The following is an 18,567-nucleotide window of genomic DNA, read 5'->3' on the forward strand; positions in this document are numbered from 1 at the left end:
GTCCTGAGTGGAGAGCAACTGGTTCTTTCGAAAGGACGAAGACTCCTACGCCCGCCGTGGCCAGGTGGGGGCGGCCGTGATGCGGTGGCCGGCGGCAGAAAAAATTTGCTGTTGTGGAAGTGCCTTAGGGGATAACAGGGGACTCTAACAGGAGCGAAGAAAGCCCAGCTCAGCTCAGGGGTGATGGGGATGAAGTGTCAGGCTCGTCCCGGAGGCGATGGGCACTTAGTGTCGGGTTCACCTGCAAGTGGTGGGGGCGCAGTGTCAGATTAAGCTAGGAGGTGAGAGAGACTCAGGGTCAAGCTGAACAGAGAGGGGGTGACGGGTCACAGTCAGCCGGGATTCAGGGGTGCGGAAAGGTCGGACTCAGTGGCAAGATGATGGGATACACTCAGGTACAGCCAGACCCGTGTGTTTGTGGCGCCAGGCGGGTATGTGCGTGCAGCCGCAGCCCAGAAAGCTGGTGGAGCGCGCCTGGCTCTCCCGTCGTGCGCAAGCCGAAGGTTCCCCAACGCCGCCGCGCTGGGCGCCAGGCGCCAGGCGCCCGCGTCCGCAGCCTGCGCATAGCGGGCTTGAGAGGGGGCGGGGAGGTGGGCGGAGCCCCGGGAGTCCACCGCCTCCTCCGGCCTCAGGCCTCGCCCTTCCCTCCGCCCCCTGCGTCTCTCGCGCCGGCAGCCCAATCCGCAGCCCTCGGCCCACAGAGCCGGGCCGCTTGTCTGGCCGGCGGAGGCTGAGCGCGACCCTAGCGAGGCGCGGCGCCCGTCGACCAGGGACAAGCGCGACTCCCGGAACCCCTCTGTGCCCCCCTCCGCAGCCTCCTTCCCATTGTCACCGGGACACTTCGACCAGCGCCGCCGGGGCCGCGATTCTCCTCCTCTTCCTCCAGGGAGGGGAAAGAGTGGAGAAAGCCCAGCGGCTGCTGCGGGAACGAGCGAGTCGAGGCCCCGGCCTCCGAGGCTCGGCGCTGGAGAAGGAGGAGGCGGAGGCGGGGAGACGTGCGCGTCACTCCCGGGCCAAGAGTGTTTCACCTCCAGGCAGAGGCTGCGGCTGCCAGTTGCGTAAAAGCGGCAGCGGCGGCGGGCGCCGGGGCTTGAGGGGCTCCCTGGCCATGGAAAGGAGATCCGGACCAGCGGACGCCAGGAGCTCGGCTCCCGCTTTTTGGATCGCGGTGTAGACACCTGAGTTAACCGTCCCTAAGCGGGGGAGGGGAAGGTAAGAAGGAATGGGGTCACCCGCCCCGCCCCCCTCGCTGCCCGCCGGGGGCTGCTGAGAGGACGCGGACCGGGTGGTGCGCACCTTCCCGGCTCCGGGCGGTCTGAGCGTCGGGCTTTCTGCAGAGAGGGAAAACATCTTCCCGCCCCCCGCAGCACCTTCCCGCCCTCCCTGAACGCCGCCTTTCGCCGGCTCTCCCCAGTCTGTGTTAGGAGTAACCGGACTTCCCCGAGTAAGCCCTCTCTCTAAGTATCTTTGGGAAGTACTTCTTGATTTCTTTCTCTCCTCTCTTTTTTTTACGTTCTTCGGGAAGGAAACAATGGACCTTTGAAAGTCGGTGTGAACAGCCTTAAACTTTCTGGAGAGGACAGGGGTGGGGAATGAACCCCACAGGAAGCCGACTACATTGAAAGGTTGATGGAATGTGCTTTGCGGCTTCAGTGTGCCGCCGCCTTTGTGGGGTGATCTTTGTTTCTACGGTTCTGGGTTTGTGGGTTCTCCTACCCCGCTTTCTGTAAATTAAGCTAAGGTAAGGCATTAAAATCACGTGCAGTTCTCTTGACGGTGGTGGTGATTGGTGGTGGAGTTTGGATAGCCTTATTACTGGCTTTGCTCTGTTGAGTTTAGAGATCTTGGCAAAGGAAGGGGGTTCCCCCCTTGTGTGGACCCCCAAATGCTGCAGTTAATGCTACTGACTACACTCCATAAAATAAAACCAAGGTCCTGATGTCTGTGGATTCTCTCAGCTGAAGGATGGGTGATGTGTGTCACCGAGGAGCGGAAACCGCTCTCAGATTCACCTCACGAGGTTATGAAAATAGACTTTGATAGGTGTCACCTTTTATCAGTAGTAGGAGTTAAGGATGGAGTGCCAACTAATTTTAAGAACGTTTATTCCACACGGGAGCCACTCACTGCCTTGTGTTCACTCCCTTTGCTTCAGTGTGACAATATGATGAGATATTTCATAATTGCACTTGTTGAGGATATGCAAATATTGTCTTCCTGCACTCTATCCAGAACAAAATGAAAAAAAAAAAAAAAAAAAGTTGGGATAGAAGGAGGCTTCACCTGAGCTGAGGGAGGCCTGAATCTTTAGGGCAGCCAGTCTTGCCTAGTGGATATAGTTCTGTCTTAAAACCCAGCACATTGAGAACATTTAACTTTATGGATTTTTTGTTGGCTGAACTGGAGCTAGCAATATTTGTTTGACAATTGAAGGAAGCTTGCTGTTTTCAGAATTGGCCTGGGCATCATACTCTGAGTGTGCCTTTGATTGATTATTCAAAGGGCTCTTTTGAGTTTACCACCTTCAGCACTCTGTGTGCAGTTGTACTACTAGATCAGCACGTGGGCATGCAACCCGAGATCTTTTTTTCTGGCTTTTATTTCAGTCCACCTGATACCTGATGAATGTGTGCTTACAGGCTCAAAAAGTTATGATTAGAAGTGGATTCTGAGTCATCGGCTAATGCTAGGAGCCCCAAACTGGTACTGGGACCTAGGAAGTAGAATCAGTAAATTTTTACAAGGTGCTTGGCTAGACTTCTTTTGTCATAGTTCATTGTTTGAGTACAAAGTCTTCTTTCTTGATCTAGCCTGTTACCCACAGATTTCCAAGTCTCACATTTCACAACAGGAAACCAGAATGGGGAAACACCTCATTCCAGTTCTAAAAGACCTAATCAAGCCTATTTTCTGCCAGCTGTCTTAGAGAGGAGACAGCCAGGGACCATTTCTGAATGTGAAAAGCTACTGCTTATTAGCTGTGCGCCTCTGGGCAAGCTTCTGAAATTGAGATTGACTAACCACACTTCAGAAAGAGAAAATTTAGATAGTTACTATCAATTTCAGATTTAGATTAACCTAGAATTCTGGATACCTTGTGAATTGCTGTATTTATGAGCATTGCATCATTCATTAATCTATACTCACCATTCATTCAGCTAACAGTTATTAATCGCCTGTTGTATGCTGGGCCCTGTGGAAGCAGTCTGCTTACCAGCTTTGCTAGGTGTTCTTGTTGATAGGGAGGGAGTTGGAGGGAGTGGTTGAAGCTTGGGAGGTCACAGGAAACAAAGGTATCTGTGTGGTGACTATTAGCTATAAGGAAAATGTTGAAGATAATCTCTGTTGTTAAGTATATTCTGGGAGAAAAGGAAATGAAAGATTATAAGGTCTTGTAAGTGTGTAAATATTTGCAGAATTATTCATAGGATGTTGTAAGAACCCAGAAGAGAACCAGATAAGGCTGGGGGAAAGCTTAGGTTTTTTACAAATCTAAAGTTTGTAAAAAACTTTTATTACCTTTTCCAGAATGGGTGAATCTCAATTTTTAGGGCAAGTCTTCAGACTGTAGGTTAGCTATTGTCACATGGCGTTCCTCACTTGTTCAGACTTCTTCCCATCCAGTCACAGGAAATCTTTATTTCATTTGGGTTGTGAACACTAATTGGAAGGAGGCTTCTCTAGTACAGTACATGCGCCAAAAGGGACTTGTCTGGGTATGCTCTGTGACTTCTTCATTTTTCTCTTTGCCTCCCAAGTCCAGCCAGCCTTTCTGCTTTCCTCTACCTTAATAATATAGAACATAGGGAAGAAAAAGAAAGAAAAAGCTATGTTTTTACATTTTTGAGATGAAGAAAATCACCCATACCAGTTTTCTCCATTAGTAGAGGTGTAATTTTCAGCTACACTGTTAAAGAAAGGCTATTCTCTCAAGAATAGCAGCAGCTGGCTAGGTGAAACTTGAGTCTGTAAGCAATACTTGCTTTAAAATCCTGACTTAGTTCTCTACTTGAAATGAACTTAAGCTTATCTGACATTTTAATAAATTGCTTTTGATAGACATCCATATTCATATATTTAAAATTAACCTGTTAAATGTGAACTTTAAAGAAGATGATAGTATGAATGTGAATCAGTCATTGGCACAGTGCTGCGTGTGCTGAAACTTGGTGTGTAGTTTGAAAATGCCTTAAAGTTTTTTATTAAAATGAGGAAGTTGAGGCCCACAGAGACTAACTAGTTAGGTAAAGTCATACAGTAAATTAATGGCTAAGCAGGGACAGGAACCTCTTTGTCTCTTTTTCCAGTCAGCACTTTTTTCTTCCAGTGTACTTTAATTTGTTTTTGTTGGTTTAGTTAACAATTTAACCATTATAAGTATTTTGATGGTGAAATCATGTGCATTTGGGCTTAGAACCCCTTGCATCCAAGTTTATGGCAGACACAAGATTTCTCTCATTTGGGAGAATTTATAGATGATAATGTTGTACATAGTGGGGTGATGATACTTGTAATACATGTCTGCCAAATAAGGAACTAAATGTGAAAATGTTAACTTTACTTGGATTTTCTATAAACAGTACATAATTAAAAGTATTGCAGAAGTTTGCATTTTTTTTTTTTTAAAGAGGCATTTTCCAGGAAACCATCAGATTTGTATTGTGAATCAGCATACAGGATATTAGAAATGTGTTTGCATGTTCCTTTGTTCTCCCTGGACTGCAAAGGCACCAAGTTAGCTGCTGTGGACGATACAGCGATAACGAGGCAGGGTCTTTATTAAAATGTCTGTTCTAAAAAAGTACCAAACTAGGGAGTTGTGTATGACTCAAAACACAAAATTGTTTTCTCTCAATAAATGAGCCCTTTGATATAGTAGGTGATTTCATTTTGAAAGTGTTATTAGACTACCCTTGGAGCTAAATTTGTAACAAGACATTTATTTTTCTTACCTGCTGATGAGCGATAAATCTTTTATATATTATCAGGCTCCATCTTAGTTTGGACAGTGGGTAAAAATTTGGCAATATTTGGTGAGATTTCATAGTATGAAAAATCTGTCTAGGAGAGCTTATGACAGTATTAACTTTGATAGCTTTCAAAGTTGACTTTAACCCTGAATAGTAGTGGAATCAAACCATTGTTCCCTGAAAGGGTTGCAATTTACAAATCTACATGGAGCCACTCACAAAAGAATTGTCTTCTTTGACTCTTGAATTTGATGTGTTTTTAAAACATAGGAATGTCTGCCACAAACTAGATGCTCTGGTCATGTGGGATTACTGAGGCTCTCTGAAGAGCAAGATTGTTATGGGGTCTGGGGGCTTTTGCTTAATTATTGACACTGAAAGCCTTCTGTTGCCCTAATGGTCTCTGCTAGTGATGACTCACTTCCCTGCAGAATGAATAGTTTTTTCACATACAATGAGGTTGGAAAATTACTTATTAACATATTACAGATTGGAAAGATTAAGTTCAACACAAGGGCAAATGTCAGCTTCCCATTTCAGAAAGAATGAGAAAATGGACTCATAAAATAGTGTGATAAAAACCACATTGTTGGTTTTTTTTTCTTCCATTTTTGGGTTATAATAGTTTATCCCAGTTTTTTAAAAATATAATTTACATATTGCAATGTATTGGTGTAAGGTTTGCAAACACTGTTATTAACCGCTAGCGCCACCATTTTAAAATCAACTTTATTAGAGGATTTTTAAAAATATGCTTCATAAATGAAAATAATGTCACTTTAATTTCTCAAACAATGCTTGCTGATAGCCAATCCCTGCTATCCAATGGCACAGTCCTCATAGAAACCAAGTGCTCCTAATGGAGAAGCTACCAGTTTGAAAGAAAGTTGGATGTGCAGGAAGCTATAACTGAAAAGGTCAAGTGAGAGATGAGTCCTCTTCAGCATGGCTAATGACAGCTTTTGATTAATGTCAACTGCTGCTTTCCTAGTGCCTGGGCTGATTCACACACTGCCTGGCCTTTCCATATGGCTGCCTTTCACAGTGTGCGGTCAGTTTTTCTCGAGAAACATGCTTGATCACCAAGTTGTGTGAGTGATTTTAGCTTTGAAGGGTGTCTCCTTGTCTCCTTCTGTTTGGGTTCAGTCCATTTGCCCATCCTGGTGGATTCTAGCCTTGCTCTGCCACTGCTAGTGCTGACAAATTGCTGTCTACTGGGGCTCCTGCCATTTGAATTCTTGGCACCCTTGCGTTTTGATGAACATCAGGAGACTCTGGAGGTGCAATATAGTCTTCCTGGTAGGTGTAGGTCTCACCTACCTTGGGAGGAGAAGGGCTGATGACTGTGTTTTGTATTTTGGCCAGGAACTTACATGTAGTCCATTGCTCGCCTGCCAGCTTTTTAGAAAATACAAAAGTTTATCGCTTTCCTCCCATACTGATCATTGTTGGGGAGTGTGTTGTGGTCATTGTAGCAGAATTTAGTGATAGCTTTTAGTTTGCACACCTAAAGTAAGGGCACCATTAGTAGAGGTTTACTGGTATGCATTTGGGCCTGGACTCATTTAAACTATTTCAATCATATATACATTTATTAAACTCAGGCAATCATGTATTTAGTACCACCTACCAGACTCGTGACTTTGCCCCTGCCTGCATGCTTTGCAATTACTTGGTTAAGTAATTACTTGGTTAAGTAATTAAGGCCCTCTCCTGATGGCCCCCATCCCCAGCTCCTGTGCATGGAGCTCCTTGAAGGTGCATAGTTTTTGCATCACTTGACTGGTCCCCAATTCTGTTTGTGCCTCCGTCATAAGAGAGATCAAAACTGAATGTATTCTATTCAGCATGATTTTACCCTTGGTGGTTAAAGTTGCATTAAAAATAGGTCTTGTGGCCCTCCCTGGTGGCGCAGCGGGTTAGAGCACAGCACTGAGAATCTAAAGCCACTTCCGCATGAGTTCGATTCCCGCCTGCCCCGGAGGTGACCACATGGCGGGGCAGACCTCTCCTGACCCGCCCGCTGCTCCCCTCAGCAGTGTATTTCCTCGATCTGCCTGTTCTCCTCCCCATTCTGTCTCTGGTGAAGCCTCTCGCCGCCCCTGAGCCTCTGGCCTGTACCCCAGTTCTGTATGCACAAATAAATAAATCTTTAAAAAAAAAAAAATAGGTCTTGTGTTGTAGGTAAGAACAACAGTGCACTGGGTTCTGGTCCATCAATAGAAAAGTTGCTTTGATGCTGGATTGAGTAGCTCTGGATCACTTCAGTGGGACATCTCTTTTTTTGTTGGAATATTTTAGTTGTCTGTGGGTGTCTGAACATTCTCATTATGCTGCTTCTTATTGCACGTTGATGTCTCTCATTGGATTATGAACTTTTGGTACACCTATGCCTATTTACCATCTGTGCTGTCTTTTATTTTTTTCCCAGCTTTCAAAACATTCTACCAACATAACTTTCTTGGATTCTTTTTCTTGAGAAGTATTTGAAAGCATTGTGCCTGCTGTTCTGCAGAGAATGCAGCCCACGGGCAGTTCTGGCCTTTGCTATAACCTTAATTAAATCAGCCTCCCTCAGGTCAGACTTTGGTCTTGGTTCTTTCTTTCCACAGCCAGCTGCAAGGCTGATGACATGCCTGCGCCTGCCATTGTGTGCTTCTGCACAGCCATCCGTCACTGTCAGCAGGTTGGAAGTCTCTCTGCGGCCTCCTCCCTGCTGTTGGAGCACGGGGTGAAAGAGGCTGTCTAAGAGTATTAGACGGGAGGGGAGAAAAGACAACAGCTTTCAATAGAAAGACTTGAGGAGGAAAAGAAATCAGCAGAATAGTAATCTGGACAAAGGAGGTGGAAATGAAGAGGAGAGAACTGGTAGGCAGACTGACCCCCTTCTCTTTCTCTAGTTTTCCAGAAGAACAATCTCCCCGCAATTGTTTACCCTTTAATTCTTTACTTATTAGTCAGAATCCTGGGTACTTTGCTACTTTCAATTTTTGATTGAAGAATTTATGGTATTCTTTGTTGTCGCCTGTTCTCCCTACTTGGTCGGTGGATTTATATATTTTTTTCCCTGTTACTCTTTTTTTGGGCATGATAATATTCTCTGCTTTTTTTTTGTAGTTGTTCTACCAGCCATCTCAGCTTTAACGTCAAGCATTGCTTTTAATTGATATGTTCAACAGTATTGAAAAACGAATAAGTGAATATTTGTGGCAGAAAAATAAGACATCTGTTTTGTGTCCCTTGCATAAAAGAGATGTGTATAAGCATGAATTACAGAATATTTCTTAAAGTTTACTTATTTAACTTTAAAATGGGAAATGTTCACTTGGTTGACGTTAGGCATTGGGTGTTGTACTTATAAAGACTATTTTGAGGGATGCCTATTTTATTAGAAGAACCCAGTGTTACATAACAAGTACATGGACACTTTAGTTGACTGTATAGCTAATTTGCTAATTGAATTCCTTAAATATTGATCCACATTCATTTATGGTTTTGTTTTCAATGTAAAAAATGCAAATTCTTTTTAGTTAACTTTGCTTAACAAGAATTTACTATTTCCTGACTGATTTTCTAATAAAGAGAGTATAGCTTAACTGAAAAGTGAATTTCTAAGAGGAAAAACCGATAATGTCTTGAAACTTCAAATAATGCTTATTTCAGTTCAAATGCTCAGTGGCAAAAATATAGTTTTGGAATATGCAGACTTTTTAGGACTACATGTTTGCAATATTCCTATATATATATATATATATATATATATTTTAATGGAATTAGTATGTACCTTGAGAAAGGATAGATATAAAAAAATTTGTGAGGCCAACCTAGAAGTCTGGTATATGTTACTTTCTTTGATAATAGTAGCTCAACTTTTGAGGGATATTATTCATCATGTGTGTCTAAGTCTACCTAAGAGAGAAAAGGCGGGGCGGGGTGGGGGGATAGAATTAAAAGTTTCTCAGTTCCTTATTTCACTCCATAGGAAAAGGTTTATAATTAAGGGTTGCCTCAGCCCTCCCCTACCTCAAACATTAGCTTGGATTCCTTAATAAAAGAGTACCATGGTCACCTTTCTAAGTCAATTCTATCAGTGGGATTGAACTGATCATGTATAGTAATGACTCACCTTGATTTTGAGGGTTGAAGAAAAAAGACAAAAGGCTGTGACAAGTGCAGGTGATAATGTACAGTGTGCCTTCTGACATACTGTGAAGACACTGTCCTGTGTAAAAGTTTCAGGTAAAAAAAAAATAAATAAAAGTTTCAGGTACTTGATTCTTTGGCCAATCTTCACATGAAGCCAAACCAGTTTCTGAGTGAAGGTGAACTATTTTTTCCCATTCCCTGGCTGTTTTCTCCCAAATAGCTACATGTATAGATCTAATATTTTTATTGAATTCCTTTACTAAGTTTATTTCTTACTGAACTGTTTTGTATGGTTCAAGTAACGAGCTCATTATTTACTAATTACAGACACAATTTGAATTTAAAATACCCCCCCCAAAAAAAAACACTCCAGGCCTAAAAATCACTTTGCTGTTATTCTCTGTTTTTCCTAAAAATTAGAGCTTAGAAATTGGAGCCATTAGTTAAATTTGTTGTACGTGATAATAATTATGAATGTCTATTCTTTGATTTCATGATAACTCATGAACCCCTCCTCTTCTCGACATATTTTACTTTATGCAGTGACTGAGTATAACAGTCATTGTGTTATAAAGACCTACCTCGATTTTAACGAAAGGAAAATTTTTCCTTCAGCTGGATTTTGATCACTTGTACTGAAACACTTGAAAATCTGCTTTCTCCAGATGGAGGTGCCTTTTTCCCTTTGATCCAAGTATACTGGCTGCCAGCACAACAATGTCAAGTGCAGTGGAATGTTTTCCTATTCCTAGTGTGTCTACTGCATTCTTTAGTGTATTGTTAAAACTCTTGCAAATATTGTGAAAAACTTGTCTGTTTATTTTGCTACTGTTAATCTTCAGAAATTCCAATTTGAGCCTGTTAGTAATAACTGTGTATTGCAGTAATAACTCTGGGATTTGTAGTTAGTAAAACCTAATGTGTTCACTTTTTTGCTTGAAGTGGTAAGTGGACAACTGGCATAGAGAGATTAGACACATTTCCCAGAGCTCCACAGATAATGAAGAAGGATTTAATGGGAACTTCCAGTGTGTGTATGTATGTGTGTGTGTGTGTGTGTGTGTGTGTGTGAGAGAGAGAGAGAGAGAGAGAGAGAGAGAGAGAGAGAGAGCGCGATACAGAGGACTGCTGTGATCTAAATTCAGCAAGCACTAATGAGGCTCTCCTCTGTGTTAAGATCCTTGAATATACCAAAATGAGTAAGAGGTCCCTGCTTTCAAGAAAGGAGTCTACTGGAGGAGATGGACAAATTATGTACGTTAACTAAAAACCAGGAATTTTGAACAGGAAGGAAATTTCTTATGGAATCCTGAGAAACCTTCATAAGTATGTTTTCACAATGTTTGAAAACCTTACATGAGGATACCTCAGTTTTCTTAAAATCATGCCCACTCCGATCAAAATACCCAACAATCCTTTAACTTTATAATTCAAAATCAGTTACTTGCTGTGATTACTGTAATTTATTACCAAATAAATTAAATGTATTTACTGAATGTACACACCTTGCCTTTCTTGAGCTACTGTTTAAAGTTATGATACTTTTTATCCAAGAGAAGAATTTAATGCAAAATAGGACATTATTATTACACATACAGGATATTATTACTGATAATATCCTATTAATAATAGTGGATATTAATAGGATATTATTATTCTACACTCTGGAATTCCCATTAAATCCTTCCTCATTAATATATCCTATTACTAGTAATAGGATATTATCATTTTAAGGTGTCTTTTTGTAACTAAGTACTACACAAAAGCACTAGATTTTTAATGCTTTCCTTTCTTCAGCATTTATATTATTTAGTTGATATGTTTTCATATTCTTTGTAATTCATCATCTATTTAAGTGCTTCTCTAAATTCCTGTGCTGTTCTTTTCCTATGAAAACTTTTAAACCTGATTTTATTTTTTAAATAATTCAGCTCAATCTACCATTTTTATCTTCCACTTAATTAATATTCATAATATAATTTTCTAAATTACGCATCAGGAACTTTGTGGAGTGCATTGCCAAATTCAATACAAATGAGTGGATTATTTGGATTATCTGTATGACTTTAGGGGTTTACACAGGAAGTGGTCTAAATAGTAGGTGCTTTCTACCAGAAAAACAGCCCTTTTAAACAAGTTACATTCTGTTATTATTTATGTAATTTATTACTAAATTATAAATCAAATGTGTTTATTGAACGTACATACATACCCTGCCTTTCTTGAGCTACAAGAAAGTTAACAAGGTTCATCATAGTAAAATCTCGGGACCAATTTTAAAATTTTAAAACCCACATATGGTAGTCACCTTGAAAGCCTAAGGAAACTCCCCCTGTTTCCTCTGTTAGGTCCCTCTTCTGTTCTCAAGACTCCCAATTCAAAACTAACATCATGAACTCTAGAAATCTTTGGATTAAACAGTCATTGTTCAGATAGCCTGGGAACCTGACCACCATTCTCACAGTTTTTCCTGGGCTTTCAAGCAAGTGACTCACAATTGAATATAGGCTTACATTTCTTAAGGATGCTGTAAATCTTTTATTTACCCCTCATAGTTCCTACCACCATCCTCTAAAGACAGCAAGAGCTCGCAGTTGCTTATTGGCTGAGAAAATGTCGGTTTTCCCCCCTTAGATCATTTAAATCTATATCTAACAATCAATATATTTAAAGTAGCTTATTCATAATACTACTCCCACATGTAAAGTGATATCTTAAAGCACTGCATTGATATTTGTATCTTTGAGAATATAAATAAATTGAGAGGGAAAATTGCATAAAACATGACTGATTTAGTTGTAGTTTATTCTAAAATATAGTTGTTATTGCATGTTACTTAAGAATGATCTTATCTACTACTTATGCATTGACATGTTAAACAAAGCAGATGAGTTCACGATATACATAATAGAGCTTTGAAGAGGTTTACAGGGGAAATGCAACCGTGATTATTTTTTTATTTATTGACTATTTTAGTTGGTGGCAAACAAACCTTTGCATTTTGATGTTAGGATACTTTTTTGTGACCATGAAGATGCAAGTTACTCCCAGTGCATGGTGACTTCATTTACTCTCAGTGCCTTTTATTTTATTGTGGGTACATCTGGAGACATTATCTCTCACAGAAGGGCCCTTTTGTTTGTTAAGTAATAACAACCTTTCTCACTCTGAAACAATCACATATCAGATGATTGCAGCTTCAAACAAAAGAGTCCCACACCCTTTCAGAGCAGATTATAGCCCTGATTTCCTCCTACCCTGGTGTGCCTGGCACTCAAAAATTTCTAGCTTAGTTCTTTCTTTGTTAATGGATGAGCCTGGAGGGGTCTTTGTTTATAGGCTCTCACTCCCGCAGACTCATCTTCCTTTTCCTGGGTTGCTGGGTTCATGCAGTGGTTTTCTTCAGTAGCACCTTGAGTAGTATTGTTTTTCTTTGTCATGAAGCTTAAGCTTAACCACTTTTGTTCAGAACTCAAACCCCACAAACCAGGTGTTTTTGACTGACACTGGCTCTGGAATGTCCTTTGCCCCAGGGAAAGTCAACATCAATTTTGATTCGATTCCCTCTCTATCCCTGTTAATTTCCAGGTTGTTTGGCTCCTGAGAACGCTCATTTGTAGTCACATTAATGACCACATTTTGTGTTTATGGATTTGCTGTAGTTTAGAGCAACTTAGAGGTACCCTTATGTCTAGGATCTTATTAATTGTTTTGGCAGAGGATGAGGGAGATAATTATAAGGATATTGAATGAAGACAGGCGACTAGGGTGCTCGGGTTGCTAAGGATGGGAATAATGGAGAAGGTTCAACATCATGTTTCTGAAGCCATTGAGCTTCAGAATAACATTTATCCAGTCATTGCTGTCGGAACATTACATGGCATAACTTTTTTTTTTCGACTTGGCAGAGAAACAGTAAGGTTTCATTTAGAAACTTTTAGGCACTTATTAAAAGGGAATACAAAAAATAAAAAGAGAAATCCTTTTTTTGTGTCAGCTTCTTTTGTATAGAATCATGTATAATCGTTTGAACTTCATGTAGGATTCCTAAGATTAATGTGCCCTTTCAGACTCTAGTGACATCATGCAAAAGTGGATCTTTGAGAGTATTGCTGTGCAGTTATTTTGAAAAACAGTAGTGTAACTGTTAAAGCATCTGAACTCTAGGGACCAAATATCTGGGTCTTTTATATACTAATTCACTTTCGTAGGCCTCTGCTTTCTCCTGTGTAAAATGGGAATAGTGGTACCTACTCATAGATCTGTTACATTAAATAACTTAATACTAGTAAAGTGTTTAGGGCAGGGCCTGGCAGTAACTGCTCTCTGTTGGTTGGTTTGTTTATGAATTATACCTTAGCTATAATATTTGTATGCCAGTTACTGTTTAACAAAAATGTGAGGTGTTAAGGAGATAATAAAGATGTCAGATTTTTCTCTCTAAGTAGATTCAGTCTATAGTTAGGTGATAAACAAAGGTAGAAATACATTGTTTTACCATGAGAAATCTTGTGGGAAAATTAACCACCTGAACACCAATGCTGGTCTTTTGGAACTTGTTGGAACAATGCTGGTCTTTTGGGCCACTTTGTGTTCTTCATGTGACACATGGATCTTGTCTTCAATTTGAAGAGCCTAGAATAGGAATACTAGAAGTGTTACCAACTACTTCAGGTGTCACCAATACATATTTTAAAAATGTAAAATGAAGGACTCTACACTGTCTAAGCCAGACTCACTGGGGTGGAGAGCCAGAGATTTACATTTATTACAAGCTTTCCCAGTGATTCTTATGCATAGTGAGAATTGGGAACAGTTGTGCTAGACCAGGGATTCCCAACTCCAAACCCCACCCCCAACCTACACACTCATTAGAATCATGTGGAAAGCATTTAAAACACAATGCTTGAATCTGGGCCTCAGTCTTTGGGTTGTTTTGGGGTGCGGTGCAGGGCCTTGGTGTTACCAGGTGACCATGACTTGCAGCTGAAGGAGCAATGGCATTAGAAGACAATCAGTAAAGGTAGCTGTTGCATAGTTTAGTAATTAGGGATGTAAGCGGACTTCATATTTTCGAAAAGTCATTATAATGGTTACCAGGCCCTGGGAGACTGCGTGTAGGGTAAATGAATTTATCAGGCTTTATATGCCACTAGCATTTGTGGCTGTCACCTTGATTGTGTTCATGCTGAAGATGCTTGGGAGCATAGGCAGGGGCCATAGTGGGGCACAGTGCCTGATGGTGGACACCTGAGCTGAGCACGCATGCGCAAGTGTACATGCCTGAGCCTAGAGACTGGGGCAAACAAGGCAGTGGCAGTGGCCATGGCAGGATGAGCTGTGTGACTACCAAGGAGGTGAGGCCACGAGATGACTGGAGAGAGATACCCAGAGAAAGAATGCAAAGATTCATGGAGAGGGAGCAAAGGGGACTCATGATGGGGGCTGGGAGGCTCGGTTACCTGCCTGCTTCCCAGCAACCCCTGGGTACCTGGCTGCCAGAGAGCATTAAAGCCTGAAAAATTCACAGATGTCCAGGACTCTCCTCATCTCTCTCTTTTTAAATTTTATTATTATCTTATTATTATTTTTTTTACATCATTCTTCATTTTCTTTCTCTCTCTGTATAAATAGTTCCTGAATCTGCCTGGTGCATGCTGGCACTAGATTGAAGAAATAGGAACTTGTTCTTGGTTACTCAGTTTCTATTTGGGATGATAATAATGTTCTGGAAAAGGATAGAAGTGGACTGTGAGTGTCCATAGTGCCATGGAATTATACACTTAAAAATGGTTAAAATGGTAACACATATATATATATATATATTTTTTTTTACCATAATAAAAAATACTAAGAATATCATGTGTTCTGATCCAATGGGAAAATGCAGCCTTTCAAGAGGAGAATGTAATGTTTGGAAAGTTGTAAAATCAATGGAGGAGAATTTTCAGCTGCTGGTTGACAGGCCTGATGGCAACTGCTGTTTCAGGCTGCACAACAATTGGATGTACTGATTACGTGAGTGTAAAGGTCCTGAAGTTGCCTGCCAGAATCTCTGGGGACAAGCTGGTGTCACTGAAAACCTGCTCTGAAAAATTCACTAAGACCCACACGTTTCTGTTGTACATTAAAGCTTTGAACGGCTTTGCATTCTATTCCAAATCTTAAGTGTGCCTAATGCCTGGAGCAGAGCAGTCCTTCCTGTGTGGGAAGCATGTGTCCAACTCTGTCCTTGGTCGAATCACAGAAGATCCTTCTTAGGACTAGGGACTGCTATATCTCAGGATAGACATCCTTTGCGTTTTTTGGGGTGGCAGCAAAGTCTACAGAAAATGCAGGAAAGTAGACCTCATGGCAATTGTGGTATTTCAGTAAGCAAGCATTTAAGCCATGTCTGGGATTTTACATATTAAATTTGATTAAAATAATGAGAAGAGTATAGTCCATCAATTTTGCTATAGAGACAGTGCTTTATGGTGTAGAAGGAAAGTTTGGATTTAAACCCTGATACTGAAACTTACCAGCTGTCTAACCTTAGATGAGTCATTAAACTTGAATAAGCTTCATTTTTCTTTTTAGTTTTTTTTTTTTATTTGTGCTTACAGAACTGGGGTATAGGCCAGAGGTTCAGGGGTGGCTAGAGGCTTCACCAGAGACAGAGTGGGGAGCAGAACAGGCAGATCGACGAAATACACTGCTGAGGGGAGCAGCGGATGGGTCAGGAGAGGTCTGCCATGCCATGTGGTCACCTCCAGGGCAGGCAGGGATCGAACTCATGCGGAAGTGGCTCCAGCTTCTCAGTGCTGTGCTCTAACCCACTGTGCCACCAGGGAGGGCCTCTTTTTAGTTTTTAAAACCAGTTTACCCATCTACCTAAGTATGGTTTTTTTAAAGATTTATTCATTTATGCATAGAAGACCTGGTGTACGGCTGGAGATGCGGGGTTGGGGGTTTGGGGGCTGTGGAGAGCATTCTCCAGAGACAGAGTGGGAAGCAGACAAAGCAGATCTACTGAAATACACTGCTGAGGGTGCAGCGGGTGAGACAGGAGAGGTCTGCTGCACCATGTGGGTCACCTCCCTGGCCAGGGGTTGAACTCATGCTGCAGTGGCCGCCCATAGCTTCCTAGTGCTGTGTTTTAACCCCTTGAGACACCAGGGAGGTCCCTAAGTATGATTTTAGAACTAGAAATTATTATTCTAAAGCATTTAGTATACTGTTTGGCAAGTAATTAATGGTAAGAATTATTTTTTTAAAAGATTTATTTATTTATTCATACAGAACTGGGGTACAGTCCAGAAATGCGGAGGGTGAGAGGATTTACCAGGGACAGAGTGGGGAGCAGAACAGGCAGATGGATGAAGTACACTGCTGAGGGGAGCAGCGGGCGGGTCAGGAGAGGTCTGCCTCACCATGTGGATCTCCTCCGGAGCAGGCAGGGATTGAACTCATGAGGAAGTGGCTTAAGCTTCATAGTGCAGTGCATTAACCTGCTGCACCACCAGGGAGGGCCTGGTAAGAATTACTTTTATGTTGCATGTACTATTACTGAGAGAGGGGAATCTTGTGGATATAAGTCAGTTATCTTTATTTTCACAAGTGTTTTCACAAGGTTTTAATCACCTTGATTTCCAAACCATAATTTTTGGGGGAACTTTTATTTACCTTTCTGGACTGGAGGACAAAAGACACCTATCAGAGAACATGAAATAATAATTCAGCTACTCCATACTTCCCTATGCCTCCCTGAATTATGTTATAACAGTATTAATGTATTTTTAAAAGTCATTTAATCCTCAGATTTCTGAACCTTAACTTTTTCTTTTTCACAGTGACAGTGGATAATGTATACCACTGATTCCAGGGGACACGCCCCTGCTTTCCTGCAGCCTCAGAATGGAAGCAGCCACCGCTCATCTGGCTATGTTCCAGGGAAGGTTGTCCCACTGCGTCCCCCTCCTCCTCCAAAGAGCCAAGCTTCAGCCAAATTTACCTCCATCAGACAGGAAGCCCGGGCTACCTTTGCTTTTTCATCTGAAGAACAGCAAACCCAGAGAGAAAGCCAAAAGCAGAGAAGGCACAAAAATACTTTCATTTGCTTTGCTATTACTAGTTTCTTATTTTTTGTTGCACTTGCAGTCATTTTAGGAATATCCTCCAGATATGCTCCAGATGGTAAGTGCGTGTGTGCTTGAAGAGCGTATGCTGGGGAGGAGAGTGAAGTCAGGGAATAGTAGAATGAAATGGAAAAAAAATTAGTAGCTTAAGTTGACTCTAGCTAACTAATATACCAACTAGAGAAAATTAGGTGACACTTCTTAAGAATGACAGCAATTATAAGAATCCACTGGAAATAGTAAAATTCAAGGATTGTCTTTCCTTTGTGTTTTACTACTTTGGGGCAATCTGAGGATGTTCTTGGAACATTTTCAAAATGTTAATTTTAGAAGTCTTCATTGTACAATAGTACAATTTCACCCTTTGCAAAAGTTATTTTCATATTGCCAGAAGTTTTTTTGGTCAACTGCATTTGATTATTTTTATGAAAATTATATTTGTGTTCTTCCATTTGAAACCATTTAGGGAGACCATTTCAAAAGAGAATCTTCAGATATTTCTGAGGAACAATCAATAGAAAAGAAAACATCTGCTAGAAGGTTTAAGTTCTGATATATTTATCTAAATAACATTCATTATTTCATAAGTAAATAGCAAATAGGAAATATCCTTTGCTTTTTAAATTAATCAGATTGCTGGAAAAATCATGATGCATTTTTGCTTGGAGTAAAACAAAAAAATTATCATAACTTTTCTGGTAACCCAAGAGTAATTCTACTTTGAATGACTGATAAACTTTATTGTTATCCTCAATATATTGCCAGTGAAGGATTGCCTCATGGAAGGACCCTATCTATCCACATGGAAGGAGAAGCAGACCATAATCTGGAATGGGGTCCACCTTTGCCTGTTTTTTAAAATCTGCAGCAAATGTCTGTCAAATTAAATGTCTCCTTTAATGGACAACATTTTACCATCTATAAGACTTGGTACATTACGGATTTATAGACTTTAAAGTCCTAGGAATGATAATACTAATACTTCTTTCTGACCATTCCTGCAGACCACATTATAAATACCTAATAAATACTGCATTCCATTCAGCCTTACCTTGACTTTTTTTTTAAGATGTATTTTTATTTATGCATATAAGAACTGGGGTGTAGGCCAGAGGTTCAAGAAGAGTGGTAAGAGGATTCATCAGAGACAGTGGGGAGCAGAATAGGCAGATATACTGAAATATACTGCTTAGGGGAACAGCGGGCAAAACAAAAGAGGTCTGCTGTGTCATGTGGATCACCCCCATGGCTGAGAATCAAACTCATACCATGGCTGGCCTGAGGATAGCCCTGAGACCCTGTACTACTAGGGTATTGACTCCCCCCCCCCCCCC

The 18,567-nt window shown here is 41.1% G+C and overlaps 1 protein-coding gene across 2 annotated transcripts in view; it reads left to right on the forward strand.

The window, feature by feature from the left end:
• Positions 1 to 767: 767 nt before the first annotated feature.
• The window catches only part of TMEM2 (transmembrane protein 2), a 66,289-nt gene continuing 48,489 nt past the window's right edge, over positions 768 to 18,567 (forward strand). Inside the window, exons 1-2 of one of the 2 annotated variants that reach the window (XM_012721540.1) lie at positions 768 to 1,212; positions 16,949 to 17,291. In XM_012721540.1, the coding sequence (XP_012576994.1) occupies positions 16,961 to 17,291 (331 nt within the window). In that variant the 5' untranslated portion in view covers positions 768 to 1,212; positions 16,949 to 16,960. The remainder of the gene's footprint in view (positions 1,213 to 16,948; positions 17,292 to 18,567) is intronic. The other variant, XM_004677575.2, reaches the window with a different exon arrangement.

Source organism: Condylura cristata, unplaced genomic scaffold (assembly GCF_000260355.1).
Source record: "Condylura cristata isolate star-nosed mole 26May11 unplaced genomic scaffold, ConCri1.0 scaffold00006, whole genome shotgun sequence".
Taxonomy (NCBI): Eukaryota; Metazoa; Chordata; class Mammalia; order Eulipotyphla; family Talpidae; genus Condylura; species Condylura cristata.